The sequence below is a fragment of the Oreochromis niloticus genome, linkage group LG3 (genome assembly GCF_001858045.2).
Source record: "Oreochromis niloticus isolate F11D_XX linkage group LG3, O_niloticus_UMD_NMBU, whole genome shotgun sequence".
Lineage (NCBI taxonomy): Eukaryota > Metazoa > Chordata > Actinopteri > Cichliformes > Cichlidae > Oreochromis > Oreochromis niloticus.
The window spans coordinates 25,738,365-25,764,832 of NC_031967.2; the positions used below are offsets into that span (position 1 = coordinate 25,738,365).

Genomic DNA, 26,468 nt, shown 5'->3' on the forward strand with positions numbered 1-26,468 from the left:
GGTGTGGAGGTTGGCTTACTGGTGTCTGCAGGACAGTGGATGTGAGAAGGGCGTGCAACTCCCAACCTGTTTTTCCAGATGTACCAGAAACCAGTAGGCAGGAGGACAGGCAGGTGAGTGTTCAACAGAGTGAGATCAGTGGCCGAGGCAGAGATAAGTAACTCAGGCTATGTCCACACTAGCCCGAATAGATTTGAAAACGTTGTTTTTGTCTGAAAACGCTCCACATCCTCACTAGCGTTTTCAGTCGTTTTCACAGAGTTGTGCGTCCACATTAAAACGGCCGAAAACACTTACGTTCCAGTACTGTGCATGCGTGAAATGCAAGAAGATTCAGCCTGCCTCATTTATGTCTGCCATTTATTTACTTTCCGGCTCTTTGAAGCATCGCAGCAAAATGTCGATGAAAAGCACAGAGTTTTTAAATGGACGAACAATGAGGTGGAGATTTTGCTGCGAGTAACACAAAAGTACAAAGTTGCAAAAATGAGTGAGAATTAAAGAATTTGAAGAAAAGCTATCTGGAGCATGTACAGACTGATATTAATCTTTAATAGGGCTGTCAAAATTGAAAGCAAACAAAACAACTGCTGTATAATGCCCTCCTCTATCTTTGTTTAATTGGTCACATGACTGCATCACATGACTAACATGCATCATCGTTTTCGGAAGTCTCTGTTTTCGCTGTCCACACTGCAACGCGAAAGCACTGTCTTCGAATGTAAGCGTTTTCAAGAGCGTTTTCATTCTGGGAAAATGCCGTCTCAGTGTGAACAGGAGGACAAGAGGCACAAACGGAGAGAAAACGATGCGTTTTCAAGTGAAAACGCATTACTGTGAACCTAGCCTCAGTTGACATGGGCTCGTGGTGTGGCTACTCATTGGGAAAAGAGATTAAAGTTAATTTCAGTGAAAAACATGTAACATAGGGTGTTCTTAATGAAAGCTGCATTCCTGTAGTTGCGTGATGTATGGAACACAGGATATGCAGATCAAAATAGAGATCCCTGTCGCCTACTTTGCTTAAGTTCACCACAATATAAAAGATAATTAACAAAGCCAAAAACTTAAACAGGCAGACCAATAAAAGAGGTCAACTCAATAAACTAAATTCAAAATAACAACTAACAAAACCTCAAACAAAATGATTGTCATATAACCAACTAACACAAAACAATTAAACAAACTAAACCATGTGGTTTAGTCCAATGAGCCTGTCAGCAGCCACACGTTTTGCCAACCAGGAAGGAGAAGCCAAACCTCCAAGTAACTCAAACAAAGATGTATTAACATAACAAAACAGAAATTTGATAATATATGTGTGCACTCCATATAAACAATGTAAGGTGTGATGGAAAAAGTAAAATAATAAAATAAAGTAAGAATATATTGGAGAATAAGTAAACAATATTTAAAGTAGCGACTGCAAAGTAAACTAAAGTGAAGAAAACGAGTGGTGAGATGTGGAGCTTATCATGCGTGGCTTGCCATCACAGAGTGTATTAAACACACTTAGTCTACCTTGATTCTGTTTTTTTTTTTTTTTTTTTTTAATTACTGACTGGTTGGAAAGAGAAGGTTGGAGCTTGGAAAGAGAAGACTAAACAACCACTTCATAAACGCATGGCAGAACATAGAAGAGCCACCTCCACGGGACAAGACTCAGCTGACCATCTGCATCTAAAGGTCAAAGGTCACTCTTTCGAGGATGCCAGTGTTTAAATTTTGAACAGAGAAGACAGATGGTGTGAAAGAGGAGTGAAAGAAGCCATTTATGTCCACTGTGAGCGACCATCTTTGAACAGCGGCAATGGCTTACGACACCAGTTGTCTGCCATCTATAATCCAGTTCTGAGATTCCTTCCCAGACGCCTTAACGCCCACTCACATCCTGGGCCACCTGACCTCAGGAAATCACATGATAGGGTGAGGATAGGTTTCACAATGAGCTCACCCGAAACCTTGGTTGAATGTGACCTACACCTGTTTTAACACCTTGGCTCGTGTGATTAGGTAGATTGGGTGGTCTTGGGGGGGACAGTCCCACAGGGTTTAAATCTGGGACTCTCCACCATTTGACCTTAGAACTGAAGAAGCTTCTCGGGTGAGAGCTGAAATGTCTTCAAGCAACTTAAAGAAGTCCAGACGCTTTTCTTTCCAAGCTCATTAAGCTTCAATGACTCGGATGACTGAGAACCTTCACAGACAGACAAACTGGTCAGAATTGCTCTGCATCACTTATTTGGAAATATTACTGTGGCGGGGCGTGATCACTGGTGCTGCAGCAGGGAAGGCGGATGCACCTGTGCTGCATCGCAATCACACCTCGCCAACTTAAAATCTGTGTAGGGTTCTGTGTTTTAGGGTTGTTGTTGATGTATGTGGCTGGCAGTGGCACAGCTGCAGTTGAGTGCGTACAGCAACCGTGACAGTGATGATAAAAGATGCACCAAAGCATGAATGTACACCCGAGTCTGCTGTGGCTTTCACTTCAAGTTGATAAGAAACACACACAACAAAAAGTAACACTGTGTAAAATTCATGTGCATGCAGTCTGCATGTGTTTTACACAGATAAACCACACTTAGTTTCAGTTTGCTAGTATTTTCACTCGTCTGTCACATTCACATGAGATGACACTGTGCAGCATTTACAGCAATTCACATATTTGAGTCCCTTCATTATTGTAATTTTAAGTTTAGATTCTAGTTAAGTCTGAATCTAAAATCTAGTTATAAACTGATCAGTAGTTATTAATCGTTATATTGATGTGCAACTATATTGCAATGATAAGCCTGATAAACTGCCGTGCCAACAGATTGTTATGATTTTCACAGTTCTGCATTGACTGAACTTTGACCTGGCTAGTTCTGCCTGCCTACCAGATGCTGAAGGCTGTGGACTTGTCACTATTCTCTCCGATCAGAAGTCAACAGCGTGCATTTCTGTGAAACGTTTCAGCAGTACAACTTCAGCAGGCGTGAACAGAAACTGAATGTGGGCAGAAGGATAACTCAAAAGTGATTTTTTTGAAGTACAATCAGAAATATGATTGCAAGGTAGGATTCTCCAGTATTTATTTTGAATGCCTGTTGTTGAGGTATGGTTTGGTTAAACTAATCCTACTTATTCATGAGATGCTCCAAAATCATTTTGCAGATCAGCCAGTGATTTGTTTTTAAATCATCTACTTTAAATTGTTTTGTAATGTTTTCTTTCTGTGCGTTTTGCTGTTATCAGACACCATTAAAAGCTGCTGGGGATTCTGCATCTAATGTTATGCTGCGCTGTAGCTCTGATGCTTGTTGAATATTTCCACAGATTTATATTTGATTGTCAATATTATACATACTCGTATATCTACTTCTTGTTATTGTGCCTGGCTTACATGCTTTTGCACTCTCTTTCTCCTTTACAGAACAAAAAAAAAGAAGCAAAAAATTGAACACTAGATCTAAAGATAGGTCAACTGTAGCTTGTGAATGTCAGAGCAGAAAGCTGTGAAAACGTTTTGAGTGTTCTTAGACATGCTAGCCAGTGTGTGAATGTCACGCTTTGTGTCACCAAAGTGTGAAATAAGCATGCATCCAGAAGTTCCAGTAAGCTGCAGCACCAGCAGAGGACAGTACTTTATTTTGAGTCAGCATGAAAAAAAGTCATGGAAAAACATTTAAAGAAAAATTAATTACTAAGGAGCCTGGTATGTACGTCATAACTTCCTTGGTCACTAGTGACTTGTTGGCTTTAATCTATATATCTCTTCTGCATGTGTGTCCATTTGATGCTTAGGCAAGTCAAGGCGTGACATCGGCAAATAGACCAGTGTGTCTATTACATACTTTGGTGTATGTAAAAAAACACTACATCAAAGTGTTTTTTTTCTACACTCTGATGTAGAAAAAAAGTGCTTGTATGGATGGATGTGCGAAGACAGAGGTGGAAAGACAATAGATATTTCGTAATTAAGCAGAAGTGCAGATACTAGTGATGAAAAATAATCCAGTAAAAGTTTAAGTACTGATTCAATGTCTTTAAAAAAGTGCAGTCTCTGAAATGTACTCTAGTAAGAAAATAGGAAGTGGATCTTTGGAGAATATTACTACCAGCTATTTTTGTGTGAAGCTAACTGAACCTTGTGCTACATCAACGTAATAATAGAATAATACCAGTAGATGGGAATACAAACTAGATGTTTGGTCTAATTTCTAATTCTAATTCACTCAGCTCAAATCGTTTAGAGAGAGATTGAGCAGAAAACAAACAAAAAACAAGGAAAACAAATTAAAAATTCAGTTGCCTCCAAACAGGTAAATGAGTAGGGAAGATGTTAAAGTCAGATTCAGCAGGTGGGAGAAACCTAAAATCAGTTTTAGTGGCTCAGCGTGGGCAAAAGAATCACAATTCCCAAAATTCTTTATAATTTCTATCAAGCACTGCAGGAGATTCTCGTAATCTACTTAATCTTAAACTGTGATCAGCTGACCTGCTGCTCTTTGTGGATTTACACAATTGAATTCAACAAGATGTCAGTAGATGCTTTATGAGTTGTCCTGGCTGATTTCCATCCTCTTCACTGACAGTACACTGTTTATGCTGTCTTTATATTATACAATATACAGTTAGTATAACAGTGGAATTCATTCAATGGATCTCAGCATCATCAGCTAAAATTAATGACCCCCTACAACACTTGATGTAACCTAACTCTGACCATGAAAAAACATAATGTCACATGCACAGACTGAATATCTAATTTAAAAACATGAGGAGTTACACGTGAGCTTTAAATGTCCAGTTTATGAAAGTCCTTACCTTTAAACACCACCAAGTCATTGGTTCAGGTATGTGGATGACACCTGGGTGAAAATCAAATTTCAGGACGTACCACATTTCACGGATCACATTAACTCGGTGGACCGACACATCAAATTCACCAGGAAGGATATGAAAACTGGCAGGTTAGCCTTCTTAGACTGTGAGGTTTACATCAGTAAGGGGGGACATCTAAAAGCTGATGTGTACCGGAAACTAGGGATGGACCGATCCGATATTACGTATCGGTATCGGTCCGATACTGACCTAAATTACTGGATCGGATATCGGAGAGAAATAAAAAATGTAATCCAATCCATTAAATATCACAAAAGCACCTCACAAAACTTGCGTCATGGTATAACTCAGCTCATAACCTTAGCACGTCGGAGCAGTATGCGTCATGTGATAGAGCGGCTGTGGCGTGCGAGACCTCTCGGCGGTCTGGTTGAGCATTTGGAGCCTTGCTAACAAACCGGCATTTCATCTCCGAGAACGTTATCCCAGAGAGAAGTAAAGCATTCCCACATTAAGCTTAACAACCGATATATGGAGCGACTGCCTCTTCTCTCTCCCTCTCCTGTTGCTACTTCAATCATGAAACTGCTTTTCTGTCGCGACTCCCGTCTCTCTTGTTTGTTTTTGGCCCACTTTGCACCAGAAAGAGGAAACCAATGGCTGAAAAACCCAGCACATTTAAGCTTGATAAGCTGTTGTTAGAATTTATTTAATAATACTTTCTACACCAGCATCCTTTTCTACATAGCAAGGTTTTGCCAGGGGGCTAGGTAGGGCATTAACAGGGAAAGGGGGGTACAAAGAAATACTTTTCTTTCTTATTCTCATTTAAAATGTCTAGCTTTTAATAAACAATTATCTGAATCTTACACCCAAAGTTTTAATCTGATGTAAAATGTATAGAAGTCCATTACTGTATATAGCAGGGGTCGGCAACCTTTCTGATGATGAGTGCCATCTAAAATTTCCTCAGAAGTCAATGTGCAATATGACTGCAATAACAATAAATTTAACAACGCTCTATATTAACAGTTACACACTATATAGAACAAGTTTATAGAATTATATTTGTTCGCAGATGTTGGCAGCTAACAGTGAATAGTTATCAGCTATTTTGAAACAAAAAAAGACACTTTTTATCCATAACAAGAACTCAAATGAACATCAGAACAGCAAATAAAGAGCAAATTAACTGTTATGGAGTCTGCTCACACAGAGCAAAATACTGTCAATAAGGCCTCTGCAATGTTCTGAAGACAGTTAAACAGATAGTAAACTTGTAGTAATGTCCAGCAGGTGAAAATGCAAGCTCCATGAACACGCACAGCTGTGGATTTCAGCTGCGTTCGTAGTTCTGCAAACTTTGACCCCCACAGAGTCGAGCTTTTCAGTTCAATCAGCTGCATTTCGATGTCCTCTGTGTCCAGCCAGTTAATGTGAGGCAAATACAGCTGCTTGTTAAAGCTTTCTGGTTTGATGAGAAAAGAAAACATTGGTCCATACACCTAAAGTCCCAAAAATGAATTGTGAATTCTGTCTCGAGTCTACGGATGTATCTGTGTATTTCTGTGGTGCTGATGATGCGCTGAGCGTACAGCTCCTGAATCATTTGAAGTGTTGGAATGTGGAAATTCCAACATCGCTTGAAAAAGTGCCAGCTAGCAACGTCCCTCTCACCGGTAGGCTACGTTATTTTTAGCCAATTACAAGTTGAATCTGGTAGTTGGGGTTGTTAGCTAACATACCGTCATTAAGAAGAGGCACAACTAATGTGTCTATGTGAGCTAATTTGTGATGCGCACCACTGGCCCGACCATTTAGTTTTTTAATGCACCTTCTCAGATTAATTCACTGCGTGTCGTGCCCAGGGCTGGACTGGGACAAAAACTTGGCCCGGGCATTTTGACTAGAGACCGACCCACCAGGTATTAAAGGAAAAGCCATAAAGCCTTTGAATGAAAACAAATGTTGTTGTGACAGTGATGTACACTGTCTTGCTGGTATATGTATGATTTCTATACATTTTACATCAGATAAAAACTTTGGTCATAAGATTCAGATAATTAGTTATTAAAAGCTAGACATTTTAAATTAGAATAAGAAAGAAAAGTATTTCTTTGTGCCCCCCTTTCCCTGTTAATGCCCTACCTGGCCCCCTGGCAACACTTTGCTAGACCCGCCCCTGCACAGTTACTGGCTGTCAGCTACTTAGAAAAGCATCCTGGTGTTATTTGTCTCTCAGAAACAGTTCATAACTTCCCTTCAACTCATTCATGTCACCTAAAAAGTAAACCTGTTTCTCCATCACCTGTTCAGCTCTGATGATTCAGTAAGGACCTCTCCTGGTTTCATCTTCATGTTTCCCTCTCACCACATATCCAAACCGAAAAGTGGGCGATAAACAAACAAGAGAGACGGGACTTGCAACAGAAAAGCCGATCAGCTGATCATTGATCAGTTTCATGATTGAAGTAGCAACAGGAGAGGGAGGGGGAGAAAATGAGAGAAGAAGAGGCAGCTGTGCAGCTTAAAGACGCTGAATAACTTCAGCTTTGTGTCTTTTTACATCCTAGCTGAAGTGCGGGACAAACTGTGTTCCTTTTCAGCTCAATACGAAATGCGTAATATTTTCTCTGAATACGGAACGATTCCGTTTTTTACGGGACGGTTGGCAACTCTACTAACTAACCTTATGAATAAAATAAAGTTCACCATCAGTAACATCATAGCACCCACCCAGCTGTATAGAAACTGACTGTATTGTTGTATTATTGTAACTGACTGTAAAAAGTCAGCACAACGAAAATAAACTCCACCTAAATTTGGTTTATATCTGACCCAGATAGACTGCAGGTCATAACTTCTTACCTGAAGTTCAGTTCACCTGACACTCGGACCGGCGGCCGCCTCGGGTCTCTCCTCCTCCTGCCTCCCCATTCCCTCATCCACCTGCTGGCCTCTGTGGAAGCTTAGCCACCACCAAACAACTGAGTTATTTTTATACATCGGCCAGCATCTGGCCAATCCACCACCTTTCATTGTTTATGCCATTACAAAAAACAAAAAAACATAAAAATGAAAAATCACCACCAGTCCAACTATGGTCGTGCCATCAGTTAACCCTTCTGGCACGTGTGCCCAGGGTTGCAGACCCCTGGAATAGAGTATCAGATTAGAGTGGTGTGTCTTATTTGATATATTTTTACCATCATACTGTATCTGTTCTAAATGACAATACAGCTTTAAATTAAGATTTACTGTGCTACATAAAGGTGCCGATACATAGTTTTTGTTTTTTTTTACAGTATAATGTATTATACATTATGTTAAAATGAGAAAATAAATTGTGTGACTCATGCTGTACAGAGTTAAATTAAAACACTTTTTGTACTGCTTTGAGAACTTTATACTTTCATTGATATTTCTTTATTTCTAATCTGTCAGCAGTATTTTTGTTGCATCATGCCGCTCTATATCATATTTGTAAACTATAAATGTGAATCCAATAACACTGAGGTTTATACATATGATACATCATCAAGTCAAACAGCCATTTGATCACTAGGGGGCAGTGCAGGAAGCACAAATGTATATCAACAATAACTGTTGATCGTAAGATTTCCAAATAGACTCTGCTCTATAGAACTGCTTGCATACCTTTATTTCTACTTTCAGTTTTACTTAAATGTCGTGTTCTCAGTGGAAACAGGCTCATGTGTTTTATAGATTTTGGATTTCAATTAAAGTGACCCTTTAAGTCCTGTTTGATCTCAGTGAATTTCAGTGAATTTCACTGTTTATTGAAACTAAATTAATTTGCTGATGTTTAAACAGCTTATTATGTTGAGATTAACAAAGATTATTTGACTTTGAAGTTTTCCCATGTGCCTCAGAAACTGGCCCACTGTGGGGTAACTGAAAGGTTAAAGAAAACAAATATCTGTGAATACAGCTCTCAGAGCTACTTTTAAGGACACACATGTTAGCTAAAAGAGGAAGCAGGAGTTCATCTTGCCTCACATACACTTCTTCTTCAAAGAACTATTTATATTTTCCTCAAGTTCACCGACATCCTGTACAGAAAGTTATGACCATCCTTATGACCAAACCAGAATTTCACCACATGGGAAAGATGTAAAACAAATTCTGTTTGGGTGCAAAAATTCAGCACCTAAACACAAACTTGTGAGGCAAAATGCAAAAAGCCCTTTTAGTTCAACAGGTGTAAAGTCCAAGCCAATAAACAGTGTATACAAAAACTCCAACTGTGAAGAAGGAAACTGAATCCAGCAAGAAAACACATTCTGCAACCAGTCACAATGCCACATCTCCACAGTCTAGCACCAAACTCTATCATGTGAGATGACAATGTTCACTTCCACAGAGAGGATTTATCAAAGTGCCTCCAGCATTTGTGAGTGGAGAGGCTGGAACGGCCTGCCTGCAGTCCTTACCTCAACCCCACTGAAAACTTGTGGGAGCAACTTGGAGAAAATATTCTGTGGACTCGTGAGACAAACTTTTGGAAGCTTTGGAAGTTAATTGGATCCCATTACATCAGGCATAAAACTAACACTGACAAAGAAGAATCTTCCAAAACTCCTCCACAGCAACGTGAAAGATTCATTGCTGATTATCTCAAATACTGGATTGCAGTTAGCGGGAAGACAATTTTTAAGATATGTTGAGATAACTTTTCTTTTCACTGATTTTATTTTAAATCCTTTTAAAACTCAATTTTATATACTTGGTTTATTTTTGTATAATGTCAAAATTGGTTTGATGATATCAAACATATAAATGTGACTAATATACAAAAAAGGAAAAAAACCCTGTAAGGGAACGCATTTAATTTCACAGCACTGCAGAAATAAATAAAAATAGAAGCACAACTGCATCGTAGCACAGAGTTCTGTTTAAAAATTTACATGTGCTATGGTTATCAGACAATAAGAGAAGACAACAAGAGACACACTTCTATCAAAGTAAAACAGGATGGGAACAATATCACATCCAGCAACATTAACTTAACAAGAACAGAAGACAAATGACGATGAGATGATGACAAAGCCAACATGAAGGTGTTGTTAAGATGGAATTATTTGAAGTGCCTTAATTCTATGCTTTATATTAACTGAAATGCCATATAACCATATAGTGTAGTATTAAGTGGACATGGCCCTGAAAATAAAGGCATTAGACTATGTGTCCTTGGGGGGTAGAATGCTGTAGACTCTCGCTCACACTTGCCCGGGAGAAAGTAGATAAGAGGGGACCATCATCTAATGGAAAGTTACTGAAACACTGTTGTTTAGACTAGAGAGGAACCAGCAGATTGATTGTTTGATTTAATTGATTGTTTATTCTGAGAAAGAAAACAGGAATGGGATAGTACACTGTTTTATGATGCATTATACTGCTGATTTATAAGAAATTGTGTTTGCATAGAATAATGGCCTTATTTGTCTGATTAGAAAGAACAAAACATACTGCACAGGAAGTCAAGGTCGTAACTTAGGCTCACTGAGAGAGAGAAAGAATGTGGATGTTTAGGTTTTATGACTTTGGAGGGGGGCTGAAGCTATAAGAATATGAGAAACGGTCAGACACTTCGAGATTTTGCAGGACACCGTCCCTTGCTCATCTCCCGTCCGGACATTTGTAATGCTCAAAGTGTTGTATGGAATAAAGAGATTGTTGATTGAGCATTTATACGCCGAGTGTTGTTCTTCCTTCAGCCCAAAGAACAAAGAATTGGGGTATTCAACAGTGTGCTGGATGGTACATTTTTTTCTGTTTACCTTATTTTTGACTTTTAAACTTTGTATAAATGTTATTATATTATTAATCTTGCTAGCATCCTTTGTATAATCTAAGCTTGGAAAGAAAAGCGGCAAAACTTCTTTAAGTTTCTTGAAGACGTTTCACTTCTCATCCAAGCCTCTTGAGTTCTAAAACCAAATGGTGGAGAATCCCAGATTTTAAGCCCTAGTGGGAGTTGTACTTTAAGAGAATCAGAGACCCACTATTGATCATGTGCCTCATCACATGAGCCGAGGTGTGAAAAGGGGTGTGGGTCATTATCAGCAGAGGTTTCTAGTGAAATCATTGTGAGACCCTGCCTCACCCTATCATGTGACTTACTGAGATAAACTCACCCAAAATGTGAGTGAGCGTTAATACATCTGGGAAGGTGGCAGACAGCTGGTATTGTAAGCCATCCCCCCTGTTCAAGGATGGTCATTCACAGCTGACATAGAATGCTTCTTTTACTCCTCTTTCAAACCATCTGACTTCTCTGTCCAAAATATGAACATTGGCATCCTCGAAAGAGTGACCTTTGTCCTTTAGATGCAGATACACAGCTGAGTTTTGTCCTGTTGACATGGCTCTTCTATATTGTGCCATGTGTTTATGGAGTGGTTGTTTGGTTTCACCAACGTAGACGTCTGAGCAGTTCTTGCTGCACTGTACAGCATACACCATGTTGTTTAGCTTGTGTTTGGGAATTTGGTCCTTAGGATGAACCAGTTTTTATCTGAGTGTATGGCTGCGTATGAAGGACACTGTGATATCATGCTTGGAGAAGACTCTCCCGAGTTTCTCTGATAAACCTGCTACATAAGAGACAACATTGTGGTTCTGTTTGCCTTTCTGTTTCTCCCTAGTTGGTGTCTGACCTAACGGCAAATCTCCTTTTACGAGTTAATGCGGATCGCCCCGTGCGAGGGCTGCACTGCGCGATCCGCGTTAACTCGCTAATGGAGATTTGCTATTGCGTTAATTTCATTTGAACGAGATTAACACTGAAAGAACTAGTTAATTTGTTAGTTCTTATCTTTATTGCTGTTAAAGAAGTAGCAAAATTCAGTCTTTTAGCTAGCACCTTCTTTTCAGGTTCAGTGAGGTTCCTGTATGGAAAGTTCTTCACCCATTTATCTTGACTGTCGTTGGCTGTGGTGTCTTCCTGTTTTTGCCTGTACTGTCTAGGCAGTAGACACAGTTTAATTTACTGTATCAACTAGAAGTTAAATTAAGTTCCATCCAACTTCCATCTCACTGATAACATATTGTACTGCTCAGTTTATTTATTGAGGTAAAAACAGTTTAGTGCTTCTCTTGCAATGATGTTACGAAGTTGTACTAAGTATGACATTTTTAAATTCCAAAACTTGACCTTTGACAGTATAGTCAGCAGCAAGAAACACTAAAGGGTTGCTTTTTTTTTTTTAACGTCCTGATGATTTCCTGTGGTTCTCCTTTAGTTACTTTCTGCTTGGTGGTTTGTTGACCTAAATAATTATTGTCAATGCTTCTGTGAGTGCAAGTAAGAGTGCTCCTTTAATCTATGTACGAGTACAATGTGAATAGCAAAATATCAGTTGAAAAATATGCTTTGCAGGTGTTTTTTGGTCTTTTTGTGACAATATGAACGCATTTTGGAGAAATCAATAATTACAATAAGTATAACTTGGTGGAAACTTTATCGCAAGATATATTGATATGAGTGTATTAAACACATCTAGTCTGTCTTGGTTCTGTTTCTTTAATGGTTGACTGGTTAGAATTGCTTTGCTCTATTAGAATTGCTCAGAACTGTGTCACTTATTTGGAAATATAACCAAATGTGTTTTAGATTTCATGTTTTCAGCAGTCAAACAGTTGATTTTGCTGAATGATCAACTTTAAAATAAAGCTAATGATGAATGTAAAAACATAAAACATGGAAACACGTAACATATCGATTAAGTTTTCAGTAAAAACTATAGATTTCTCTTTGAAGAGGTAACCAAACTGTGTGACTGTCACAGTTTTGTGAGGTGTTCCTTTAAGTTAATAAGAAACACAAAAAAATAACAATGTATGCAGTTCACATACATGCATTGCACATGGAATGAAAAACCACATTGACTTTCAAATTGCTAGTGTTCTCTCACTTCCGTCACATTAACATGACAAGAGACCAGTGAAACCACGACGCTGTTGGCTGATAAAACTGTGCAGCAGTGACAGCAGTTCAGGTATTTAAGTCCCCTCATTATTGTCACTTTTAGTTTAGATTCTAGTCAGTCAGTCATTAATATAAACTGAATGTGGGCAGAAGGAAAACTCAAAAGTGACTTTTAAAAACTTTTTTTCTTTTTCTAACTCTTCACAGCTACATCCTGTTCACAAGGTAGGATGCTCCAGTGTTTTATTCTGAATGCCTGTTTTTGTGGCATGGTTTAGTTAAATTAATACAATTTATTAGTGAGATGCTTCAAAACCATTGTACAGGTCAGCCACTGATTTATTTTTAAATCCTCTACTTTCCATTTGTATAAAAGTTTCTTTCTGTGACTTTTACTGTTATCAGACACCACTGAAAGTTAGACACCCACCAAACAGCTGCTGGGGATTCCTCATCTGATGTTGTGCTGCGTTGTAGCCCCTCTGTTGCTTGTTGAATATCCCCTTGATAATTTCCACTAGTTTATATTTGATCGTAAATGTACACATACTTTTAGAGTGCATCTACTAGCTTGCATGCTTTTGCACTCTTTTGTCTCCTTCACCATGGCCACAGAATACAGGGAGTGCAGAATTATTAGGCAAATGAGTATTTTGTCCACATCATCCTCTTCATGCATGTTGTCTTACTCCAAGCTGTATAGGCTCGAAAGCCTACTACCAATTAAGCATATTAGGTGATGTGCATCTCTGTAATGAGAAGGGGTGTGGTCTAATAACATCAACACCCTATATCAGGTGTGCATAATTATTAGGTAACTTCCTTTCCTTTGGCAAAATGCGTCAAAAGAAGGACTTGACAGGCTCAGAAAAGTCAAAAATAGTGAGATATCTTGCAGAGGGATGCAGCAGTCTTAAAATTGCAAAGCTTCTGAAGCGTGATCATCGAACAATCAAGCGTTTCATTCAAAATAGTCAACAGGGTCGCAAGAAGCGTGTGGAAAAACCAAGGCGCAAAATAACTGCCCATGAACTGAGAAAAGTCAAGCGTGCAGCTGCCAAGATGCCACTTGCCACCAGTTTGGCCATATTTCAGAGCTGCAACATCACTGGAGTGCCCAAAAGCACAAGGTGTGCAATACTCAGAGACATGGCCAAGGTAAGAAAGGCTGAAAGACGACCACCACTGAACAAGACACACAAGCTGAAACGTCAAGACTGGGCCAAGAAATATCTCAAGACTGATTTTTCTAAGGTTTTATGGACTGATGAAATGAGAATGAGTCTTGATGGGCCAGATGGATGGGCCCGTGGCTGGATTGGTAAAGGGCAGAGAGCTCCAGTCCCACTCAGACGCCAGCAAGGTGGAGGTGGAGTACTGGTTTGGGCTGGTATCATCAAAGATGAGCTTGTGGGGCCTTTTCGGGTTGAGGATGGAGTCAAGCTCAACTCCCAGTCCTACTGCCAGTTTCTGGAAGACACCTTCTTCAAGCAGTGGTACAGGAAGAAGTCTGCATCCTTCAAGAAAAACATGATTTTCATGCAGGACAATGCTCCATCACACGCGTCCAAGTACTCCACAGCGTGGCTGGCAAGAAAGGGTATAAAAGAAGAAAAACTAATGACATGGCCTCCTTGTTCACCTGATCTGAACCCCATTGAGAACCTGTGGTCCATCATCAAATGTGAGATTTACAAGGAGGGAAAACAGTACACCTCTCTGAACAGTGTCTGGGAGGCTGTGGTTGCTGCTGCACGCAATGTTGATGGTGAACAGATCAAAACACTGACAGAATCCATGGATGGCAGGCTTTTGAGTGTCCTTGCAAAGAAAGGTGGCTATATTGGTCGCTGATTTGTTTTTGTTTTGTTTTTGAATGTCAGAAATGTATATTTGTGAATGTGGAGATGTTATATTGGTTTCACTGGTAAAAATAAATAATTGAAATGGGTATATATTTGTTTTTTGTTAAGTTGCCTAATAATTATGCACAGTAATAGTCACCTGCACACACAGATATCCCCCTAAAATAGCTAAAACTAAAAACAAACTAAAAACTACTTCCAAAAACATTCAGCTTTGATATTAATGAGTTTTTTGGGTTCACTGAGAACATGGTTGTTGTTCAATAATAAAATTATTCCTCAAAAATACAACTTGCCTAATAATTCTGCACTCCCTGTAAAAAAGCAAAAAATCGAACACTGCTAGCACAGTCATTTTGTGGTTGACCATTGTAGATCTAAAGATAGTTTAACTGCAGGTTGTGAATGTCAGAGAGAAAAGCTGTGAACAAGTTTTGAGTCTTCTTAGTAATTTATCTGTGATTAACACTAGTAATTTGGTCTGTATTATTATTATTAATATTATTATTATTATTATTATTATTATTATTATTATTATTATTATTATTGCTGTCCATATACACAGTATGTGGACAAAGTCTTATGTCTTCATGACATTTAAAAAGCATGTGCATGTTAAGTATCAGTGAAAGTACAGCTGCTGCTAACAAACAGGGATCAGGCAAGTCTGATTTTTCTTCTGTATCCCATTTAAACAGTTGAAGTGTCTCACTTTACATCATTTTCTTCCGGTTTGTACACTGCTGTGAGTGCTGCAGGACCCAAACTGTAGTTACGACTTAATATTCAAGCAGAATAGAACCTGCCTTTTTCCTCTCATCTATTAATGAATCATATCATTAATTATGTTCATTTGCAGATTAACTTAAAGTATGAGAATCCTGCAGTAGTCCTGGTTCACAACTGTTACTGCAAAAAGGTTCAACAGCTGTCAGTTATGACATTACACCTGAGTTTTACAGCGTCATCTGCTAACACAGGACAAGAAGGCAGGATGGTGCAGGCGTCTCTCATTTATGCAATCAGATTCGTACAAAAGGGAACAATTTGGCTGGTCTGTTTTAGAGGAATTAACCAGTGGCGTATCACTGTAAGTTTCCTCTGTGGAAGTGAAAATGAATGAAAAAGGTCAACATCAGACGCCAAGTTAAGAGAACTGATCAACAGAGAGAGACAAACCATAGCTGTGATGTCATCTTGTTTTAAGATGTTGAGACAATGCTGATAAAAAATTGATTTATTTTCTTATTTCTGACCATTGTATTTAAATAATAAATCTGATTTTACTGTCAAATCAGGTCTAAGATAAAAATTGAACTACAGTCACGTATCATCTATCCCAAGATGATAAATGTAAATTAAGTATTCATTACATCTAGTTTGTGAAACAAAGAAATCCCTCGCTTCAGTTTAACCATCACAGTTAGCTGTTTCCTGTGTCTGTGTTCACAACAAAGCTCAGAACCACAGAGTAAAATTATTTATAGATCTGTGCTGAGGGTGAGCTGGAAGATCAGACTCAAGCAAAAAGCAACCCAAAAGTTTACTTTTATGAAACATGATAAAAAGAGAGAAAAATTGTATTTTTCTCATGAGAAAACGAACAAACTGGCTGCGTCTGTCTGCACATCTGACAGTGTGATGTTAAAAAGATGGAAATCAGATCAGTCTCCAACTAAAAGTCAGCTGAAACAGACTCTACAGTAGTCATCAGAAGGCAGGCTACATTATGAGTTTTAGTATTGCTTATTAGAGCTGTCCTCTTAAAATAATGCCAAGAAAAATGCCATCAAAGTTCACTCCACTGCTTAAAAACAGATATTGACCTCAATCTTGTCACAGGGGTTATAAATGACAGTCTATGTTTCTTTGGATCTCTCATCTAGAGCAGGTCAGCTACTAATACCTTGGGCAAGGTACTGTTACATAAATATAGACTTGGCTTTAAGTCTATATTTTGCCCCCTGCTAGTACTGCAACTTCTGCATGTGTGTCCGTTTCATGCTCAGGAGAGGCAAAGCGTCACATCTGCATGGTGGATCAGTGTGTCTGTCGCATGCTTTGTTGTGATATCGGATGCACTTTAATGGAGAAAAAAGGGCTTATTTGAGTGAGTGTTTGAATAATTGAGATTTGTTGTATAAAGTGCTTTGAGTCCTCAGGTCACTTTATAGGCAGGGGAGAGTAGCACCTCAAATCTTATTTACACTAAGGGTAACTGATTTTTCTTCAAAGTAGAACACTTTGAGATCGATCATCTTTGGATCAGAGTACTACAGGACTGTGATGATGGGGAATACTTTGCTGGCATTATTCTGTAAGTAAACTGAATTTCTCTGTTTCTGTGTCATTTAAGGAAGAATATTTGTAACTGTTTCTCTGAGAGTTTGATTGTATCCAGTTGGTGTTTTTTGTTTGTTTTGTTTTCTTTATTAATTAATTTTTTTAATTGGTAGGATTGTTTATGCAAAATATTACCTAGTTCTTTGACTTAGTTTAAACACTTTTGCACTATTGCAGTAATTAAACTTACTACATTTGCATTTTTTTTTTTACGTTACTCTGTTGGAGTTTCTTTTAAGTATTTCTTATTTGACAAATTTCTTGTCAATTATGTTTTTGTCATGTATCCAGCCTATTTATTAGGTCATTGTAAATGAGTACAAACATGTTGATGGGACAAGAACTGTGGTACCTAAAAAATCATAGTTTTTGCCAACAGTTCATGATTTTGATTTTCTGAAGTTGATAATGTCATGATATTAATCTTCTGTTTTAGTGCTCAGTGCATTCTTTTCTGGAACTGCTGACGGTAAGAAATTTTGTTCTTTGCAGTATTTACTAGTATTTAAAATTTACAATACAAACAGTTACAATATTTTTCTTTATTGTTACTTTGTTACTTTAAAAAGTCTCTGAAGCCTAGAACTCAAATTCCAGAAAAGTCAGGACATTCTTTAAATTTGAACAAAATGAAAACTAAATACATCAAAACACATGAACCATTCTTTTATTCACAAAAAGACATAAATAAAATAACAAATGTTCAAATTGAGAAACTTTCCAATTTTAAGCACAAATTTAGCTCATTTTAAATTTGATGCTTGCTACAGGTCTCAAAAAGGTTGGCACAGGCACAACAAATGGCTTCACCTGATAAAAAAAAAACATCTAGCAATTAATTTAGGTTAAATGATATCTTCTCCAACATGATTAGCTGCAAAAGAGAAGTCTTTGAAAGGGAGAGTCTCTCAGAAGTAAAGATCAGCAGAGGCTCTTCAGCCTGTGAAAGCATGCGTAACATTGTGTGTGAAGTATTCCACAATGTCAAAATGCAGAGGCTTCGCAACTTTCATCATCCACAGTGTATAACATCATCAAACATTGTCAAAAGATTCATTAGATATTTCTGGATGCCTGTGGTCTTCAGATGACACTGCATTACTCATTGGCATGTCACTGACATTACTAAATGGGCACAGGAACACTTCCAGAAACCACTGCCAGTTAACACAATCCACCATGTCATCTAGAGGATGCCATTTGAAGCTCTATGATACAAAAAGCCACATTTGAACATGTTCCTGAAGCCCTGTTGTGTCCTGCGGGAGACGACTCATTTGAAATGGAGCGTTACAAAGTGGGGAAGTGTTCTATGGTCAGACGAGTCCAAATGGATATTCTTTTTGGTAATTAGTGACTCCACATCCTCAGGGCTAGAGAGGAGGGAGACCTTCCAGTGTGTTTTCAGCATTCAGTTCAAAACCTAGCATCTCTGATGGTATGGGAGTGGATAAGTGCATACAGTATGGGCAGCTTGCATGTTTTGGAAGGAAATATTAATTGCTGAAAGATATATAAAATTTTAGAACAACATATATTCCCCTCTAGACAACGTCTATTTCAGGTAAGGCCTTGTTTATTTCAGTAGAACAATACAAAACCACATACTGCACCTATTAGAAGAGCATGGCTTCACGTGAAAAGAGTCCATGGGTGCTGGATTGGCCTACCTGCTGTCAAAATCTTTCACCTACACAGAACTTTTCGCACATCATTAAATGAAAAATACACCAAAGAAGACCATAAACTCTTCAGCAGCTGCAAATTCATGTCAGGCATAGCATAAACCAAACTCCAACTCTCAAACTCCAGAAGATCATAACCTCAATGGCCAGATGTCTTCAAATTGTTTGGAAATGAAAAGGAGATGCTGTAGATTGAAAATGACAGATTAACCAACTGAATTACACATTTGCCTTTTTCCTGGCAGTGTTGTCTTTATTTTGGTGTTGAACCCACATAGCAAAATTGGTATGGCCCCAATCTGGCCCACACAATGTGCTTACACATGGCCTGGGTGTCAGTCTGCATGTCAAGTGTGAATGTGTGTGAATGTAGTTAGAAAGCACTCAGTCTAGAGAAAGTGTGTTATTGGGTGAATGTGGCATGTTGTATAGAGCACTTTGAGGAATCCAACAGAGTAGAAAAGCGCTATATAAGAATCAGTCCATTCACTGCGAACAGAGATTCGTCATGTTACTTTTGCACTATCCCACATAGCAAAATTGGTATGGTCCAGATCTGGCCCACACAATGTGCTTACACATGGCCCACACACCTCAAAGAGTGATGGCCCTTTGGTGGTCCATATCAGGTTTGCCAGAGGTGGCCCACACATGAGCCAGCACAGGACCACCAGTGTGTCTGCAACTGGCCTTGTGCTGGCCTGTGTGTGGGCCACCTTTGACATGCAGACTGACACCCAGTGGCAAAGATGCGGAAATCGTCACCAGGTTTTGGATAAAGTGTACACTCACAAACCTGTCAAATCTGCATTTGAAACGTTGGCTACTATAGCAGTATAGTATTGCAACATGGCATTTGGGTCTTCTAACTAAAATAGGAAAATAGGAACATGAATACCCTATGACAGCAAACCACAATCGGGCCAGATGTGGCATGCCATCACATAGACAGTGCAATCTCAAATTCAAATTCAAATTCAAATTTTATTTGTCACACACACACAGCCATACACAGTATGACATAGGGTGAAATGCTTGTAGCTGTACAATGCCCGACCATTAAATGACAGAAAAAAGTTTTACAGTATTTACAATTTACAGGTTACTACAAAATTTACAAATTAAATTTACAGTAGAAAATGTGCAAATAGCAGAAAGAGATTATAAAGATTATAAATTATAGGAAATGTGTGGTGGTGCATGTGTTAATGTGATGTGTGTGAGAGTCCAGTCCTACACCTGGTTCAGGGCCTGAATAGCCTGGGGGAAGAAGCTCCTCCTCATTCTCTCTGTTTTGGCCTTAAGGGAGCGGAAGCGCTTCCCAGACCTCAACAGTGAGAAAAGTCCATTGTTGGGATGGGAGAGGTCCATCATAATCTTCCTAGCTTTGGACTTGCACCGCTTGGTGTAGATGGACAGCAGGTCAGGGAGCTCTGATTGAATGATGCGTTCGGCCGAGCGCACCACTCTTTGCAGATCTCGTCTGTCCTGCTTGGTGCTGTTCCCAAACCAGGTGCAGATGTTTCCCGTCAGGATGCTCTCGATGGTGCAGGAGTAAAAGTTCTTGAGCACCTTCAGTGGCAGATGGAAGTCTCTAAGTCTTCTGAGGAAGAAGAGACGCTGACGGGCTTTCTTAACCAGGGTGTTGATGTGACAGGACCATGACAGGTCCTGAGTGATGTGGACACCCAGGTATCGGAAACTGTCCACTCTCTCCACTGGCGTGCCACTGATGATGAGGGGTTTGTAATTCCTCGCCTGCTTTGTAGTGAAGTCCACGATCAGCTCCTTAGTCTTGCTGATGTTTAGGAGGAGGTTATTCTCCTGGCACCAGGTCTCCAGGTTCCTAATCTCCTCCAGGTAGGCCGTCTCGATGTTGTCGGAGATCAGGCCTACAACAACAGTGTCGTCAGCAAACTTGACAATGGAGGTGGTGTCTGATGTGGCTACACAGTCATAAGTGTACAGTGAGTACAGCAGGGGGCTTTAAACACAGCCCTGAGGCACTCCAGTGCTGAGTGAGATGGAGGGGGAGACTTGTTTTCCCACCCTCACTGATTGGGGTCTGTCTGTGAGGAAGTTGAGGATCCACTGACTCAGTGCTGAGCTGAGTCCTAGATCCGTCAACTTGGTGAAAAGCTTAGAGGGAATTATTGTGTTGAATGCTGAACTGTAGTCCACGAACAGCATCCTAACATAATTCCCTCTGCCAGTGTCCAGGTGACTCAGGGATGTGTGGAGCAGGCGAGATATGGCATCGTCTGTGGAACGATTAGTCTGGTAAGCAAACTGAAGTGAGTCGATGGTGGCAGGAAGTGAAGAAGTGATGTGATCTCTCATCAGTCTTTCAAAACACTTCATCACAATTGAAGTCAGTGCTACTGGACGGTAGTCATTGTGGCAAGCGGGCTGTTGTTTCTTTGGAACAGCAACAATAATGGACTGTTTGAAGCACGTGGGAACCACTGCTTGGGCCAAGGAAAGGTTGAAGATCTCCGTGAACACCGGTGCTAGCTGGTCAGCACAGGCTCTCAGGACCCGGCCAGGGATTGCATCTGGTCCTGCTGCCTTCCTGGTGTTCACCCTCCTGAAGGTGTTCCTCACGGCATGCTCTGTGATGATGAATGCATTGTCTTCACTGGTGCACTCCGAGCGCGCGCAGCCGTTTGTTGTTTTAATTGCTGCGGCGTCAAAGCGAGCATAAAACGTGTTCAGCTCATCAGCTAGTGAAGCATCGGCATTCATCATTGAAGAAGCTGGTCGTTTATAGTCCGTTATAGTCCGCAGTCCTTTCCACAGGCTCCTAGAGTCGCACTGTCGTAGCTGTGACTCTAGTTTTTCCCCATAGCTCCGCTTTGCCTTTCTGACTGCGCTGCGCACGTTGTAGGATGCAGCCTTGTATAGGTCCATATTACCGGAGACGAGCCCTTCATTGTAGGCAGCGGTGCGTGATCTCAGAGCGTCGCGGATGTTTTTATCCACCCACGGCTTCTGGTTGGGAAACGTTCGGATGATAGTTCTTTCTGCTGTGTCGTCCGCTAGTTTCCCGATAAATCCCACAACTGCTTCCGTAAACATGTTGATGTCATCAGAGCTGCACCGAAACATGTCCCAGTCTGCGTCATCCAGTGCGTCCTGCAGCGCGGCCATTGATTGGTCTGTCCAGCGAGCGACCTCCCTCCTGATTGGTGGTTGCTGCTTTAGCCTTTGTTTGTAGGCAGGCATGAGGAAGATGGCGGCATGGTCCGATTTTCCAAATGCCGGCAGGGGCTGAGCCTTGTAACAGTTCTTGAACGGGGTGTAGCAGTGGTCTTATGTCCTAGTGCCCCGGGTGGGGCAGTTGATGTGCTGGTGAAGGTTGTGGAATGTCCGTTTGAGATTCACTCTGTTAAAATCTCCCATAACAATGAGTGCGGCATCTTGGTGAAGTGTTTGTTGATGTGTGAGAGCCTCATGCAGCTCACATAAGGCAGTGTCCGAGTCCGCGTGAGGCGGAATGTAAACAATGCAGGCAATGACCGCAGTGAATTCCCGAGGGAGATAGAAAGGGCGACATTTAACGATCAAAAGTTCCAGATTGGGCGAGCAAGAGCGTGTGAGTGGGGAGATGTTTGTGCTGTCACACCATCTGTTGTTCACCATCAAACACACTCCACCACCTCTTTTCTTGCCTGACTCCATTGTCCTGTCCATGCGCTAAACCGAAAAGAACCCCGCTGGCTGCACAGCGTGGTCTGATATCGCTGGGTTCAGCCAAGTCTCGGTGAAGCAGAGGAGGTTGCAGTCCCGAATGTCTCTCTGGAACTGTCTCTCTGGAACTTGATTCTGGCTCTGAGGTCATCAAGCTTGTTCTCGATGGATTGAACATTGGCTAGCAGGAAACTGGGCATGGGTGTGCGGTGTGCGCGAGCCCGTAGCCTGTTCCTGATGCCGGCTCGTTTCCCTCGAGGCCGTCGCTTAGGGTCGCGTCCTTTGTTCTCTCTCAGGATCTCCTTTGGCCAGGTTGGGTCCGGAGTTAAACATGGTGAAATGTTCGTGTATTGTAGACCAATAGAAACCAGAGTGTCTCTACTGTAGCGAATTTGTGTGTTTTGCATGAGACCCATGCAAGATTATGGCAGATATAGCAAAAAGTGGTGAAAAACCGCAAAAAGTGGAGAAGTTGGGGCAGAGCATCCAGCATGGCAGCCGACCTCACCGGTGCCATTTGATAAACAAACAATCTATGCCAGGCCTTGCCCTCATCTGGATGACAAACATCTTATCGTGCCAGAAGTCAGCCAGCAGTGCCGGCTTGATACCAGATCCGGGCCAGACCTGCTTGCTATGTGGGTTGAGGGATGGCTGCAATCACAGCATTGTAAGATAGTGAAAGATGTACCCTCAGGCCCCCTCCTCGATTTAGAGATGGTCTTTCCCTTTTCACGTAAATGGCCTCCTTGACTCCACTCTCAAACCAGCGTTCCTCCCTGTCCAGGATGTGTACATCCTCATCATTGAAAGAGTGTCCACTGGCCTGTAGGTGTAAATAGACTGCAGAGTCCTGGCCTGACGAGGTAGCTCTTCTGTGTCGTGCCATCCGCTTTGCCAAAGGTTGTTTGGTTCCCGGATGTATACATCCTGGCAATCCTCCTGGCACTTAACAGCGTACATTATGTTACTCTGTTTGTGTCGGGGGACCCGATCTTTGGGGTACCCCAATTTTTGGGGGCTGGTAATAAATCAAAGGGGAATTTGATTTGTAACATGTCCGATTTGCAATTACTCATTTCTACTAAATGACTTAGTGAATGTTTAAAGTGTCGTCAGTACTGTAAGAAAAAATAAACAATTCCTAAGACAATTGACAGTCTAATGTACTTTGAACTGTAAATTAATTGCAGATAAACCCAGGGCCACACTGACAGCAGGAACAACAATCATACCAGTAGGGGGCAGTGTGACACTGACCTGCTCTGTGCAGAGCTCTGATGGATGGAAATATGAGTGGTTCAGACGAACCCAAAGAACCTCTGAAGTTCCAATCAGAGATCAACAAAACAGAGATATCAGAGTATCTCAAGGAGGAATCTACCGCTGCAGAGGAACAAGGAGAAACCCAGTTTACTACACTGATAAAAGTGATGATGTCACCATTGAGAAAACTCGTAAGTTCAGTAATTTAGTTTGAAATATACATTCACTCATGATTATCAAACATACAATGTGAAGTTTTCTGTGTTGATTTCATATTTCTATTTGTATCTCAACTGTTAATATGTGTAAAAAGTTTCCAATAAAGTTGTTGTAAAACAACAACCCAACTGGCCTCAGATATTCAGAGGTGAGACGATCACTCTGACATGTGAGGTGCAGGAAGGAGGTGAAACCACTGAGTGGGAGTATGAATGGAGAGGACCCAGGACATCCAAATGGTTGACGCGCAAGGATGGTTGGACATTCATAGTTTCTGAGTCCAGCAGTGGAGACTACATGTGTAGGAGTCGACGCAGAGATGATTCACATTCTTCAACAGAGTGGAGTGAAGCCTTCACATTGTCAGTATCAAGTAAGTCATGTTTGCTATGTGATCTCCATTTGACAAATGTCATAATGGTCAGCACAGGATGAATTCAATGGTCTACAAAGCATGTTCCATTGTTAGTCAGACAAAGAGCTGCAGCTGATAGTAGCCTCATTGTAGACAGTTTGTCACCACTTTGTTCTTTATAATAAATCACATGTATCTCTCTTTTTCTTCCTTTTTCATAACTGCAGACAAACCCACACTGACAGCAGGAACAACAATCATACCAGTAGGGGGCAGTGTGACACTGACCTGCTCTGTGCAGAGCTCTGCTCAATGGAAATATGAGTGGTTCAGACGAACCCAAAGAACCAATGAAGTTCACATCAGAGATCAACAAAACAGAGATATCAGAGTATCTCAAGGAGGAATCTACCGCTGCAGAGGAACAAGGAGAAACCCAGTTTACTACACTTATATAAGTGATGATGTCACCATTGAGATAACCTGTGAGTTCAGTCATTTAGTTTGAAATATACATTCACTCATGATTATCAAACATACAATGTGAAGTTTTCTGTGTTGATTTCATGTTTCTATTTGTATCTCAACTGTTAATATGTGTAAACAGTTTCCAATAAAGTTGTTGTAAAACAACAACCCAACTGGCCTCAGATATTCAGAGGTGAGACGATCACTCTGACATGTGAGGTGCAGGAAGGAGGTGAAACCACTGAGTGGGAGTATGAATGGAGAGGACCCAGGACATCCAAACGGTTGACGCGCAATGATGATTGGACATTCATAGTTTCTGAGTCCAGCAGTGGAGACTACATGTGTAAGAGTCGACGCAGAGATGACTCATATTCTTCAACAGAGTGGAGTGAAGCCTTCACATTGTCAGTATCAAGTAAGTCATGTTTGTTGTGTGATCTCCATTTGACAAATGTCATAATGGTCAGCACAGGATGAATTCAATGGTCTACAAAGCATGTTCCATTGTTAGTCAGACAAAGAGCTGCAGCTGATAGTTGTCTCATTGTAGACAGTTTGTCTCCACTTTGCTCTTTATAATAAATCACATGTATCTCTCTTTTTCTTCCTTTTTCATAACTGCAGATAAACCCAGGGCCACACTGGCAGCAGGAACAACAATCATACCAGTAGGGGGCAGTGTGACACTGACCTGCTCTGTGCAGCGCTTTGATGGATGGAAATATGAGTGGTTCAGACGAACCCAAAAAACCTATGAAGGTCAAATCAGAGGTCAACAAAACAGAGATATCAGAGTATCTCAAGGAGGAATCTACCGCTGCAGAGGAACAAGAGGAAACCCAGTTTACTACACTGATAAAAGTGATGTTGTCACCATTGAGAAAACCAGTGAGTTCAGTCATTTAGTTTGAAATATACATTCACTCATGATTATCAAACATACAATGTGAAGTTTTCTGTGTTGATTTCATGTTTCTATTTGTATCTCAACTGTTAATATGTGTAAACAGTTTCCAATAAAGTTGTTGTAAAACAACAACCCAACTGGCCTCAGATATTCAGAGGTGAGACGATCACTCTGACATGTGAGGTGCAGGAAGGAGGTGAAACCACTGAGTGGGAGTATGAATGGAGAGGACCCAGGACATCCAAACGGTTGACGTGGAATGATGATTGGACAGTCATAGTTTCTGAGTCCAGCAGTGGAGACTACATGTGTAAGAGTCGACGCAGAGATGACTCATATTCTTCAACAGAGTGGAGTGAAGCCTTCACATTGTCAGGATCAAGTAAGTCATGTTTGTTGTGTGATCTCCATTTGACAAATGTCATAATGGTCAGCACAGGATGAATTCAATGGTCTACAAAGCATGTTCCATTGTTAGTCAGACAAAGAGCTGCAGCTGATAGTAGCCTCATTGTAGACAGTTTGTCACCACTTTGTGTCATCAACTTTCAGCTGGTATAGAGACGGCATTGCTGACCTGCTGCTCCATCACCTGAGTACAATAATGACAGAAATAAATAGGGTAAAAATATAGTATAGTATCTGCACTTTATGCCCCACCATCAATTACATGACGTGGCTGACATCCAGAAATCCTCTCAGTGGCTGGACAAAGCTGGACCAAAAGACAGCACAGAGCCACTAATCATGGCAGCAGAGGAACAAGCGCTGAGCACAAGATTCATAGTTCCTGGGGTCTATCACACCAGACAAGACCCCTGGTGCAGGCTGTGTAATGATGCCCAATCCAGCACATAACAGCAGGGTGCAGGATGCTAGCAGGCAG

The 26,468-nt window shown here is 40.6% G+C and overlaps 1 protein-coding gene across 1 annotated transcript in view; it reads left to right on the forward strand.

Moving 5' to 3' along the window:
• Nucleotides 1-26,468, forward strand: part of LOC109194483 (titin) — a 722,900-nt gene that overhangs the window by 534,487 nt on the left and 161,945 nt on the right. Inside the window, exon 5 of the mRNA XM_025905638.1 lies at nucleotides 25,300-25,563. Coding sequence (XP_025761423.1) covers nucleotides 25,300-25,563 — 264 coding nt within the window. The remainder of the gene's footprint in view (nucleotides 1-25,299; nucleotides 25,564-26,468) is intronic.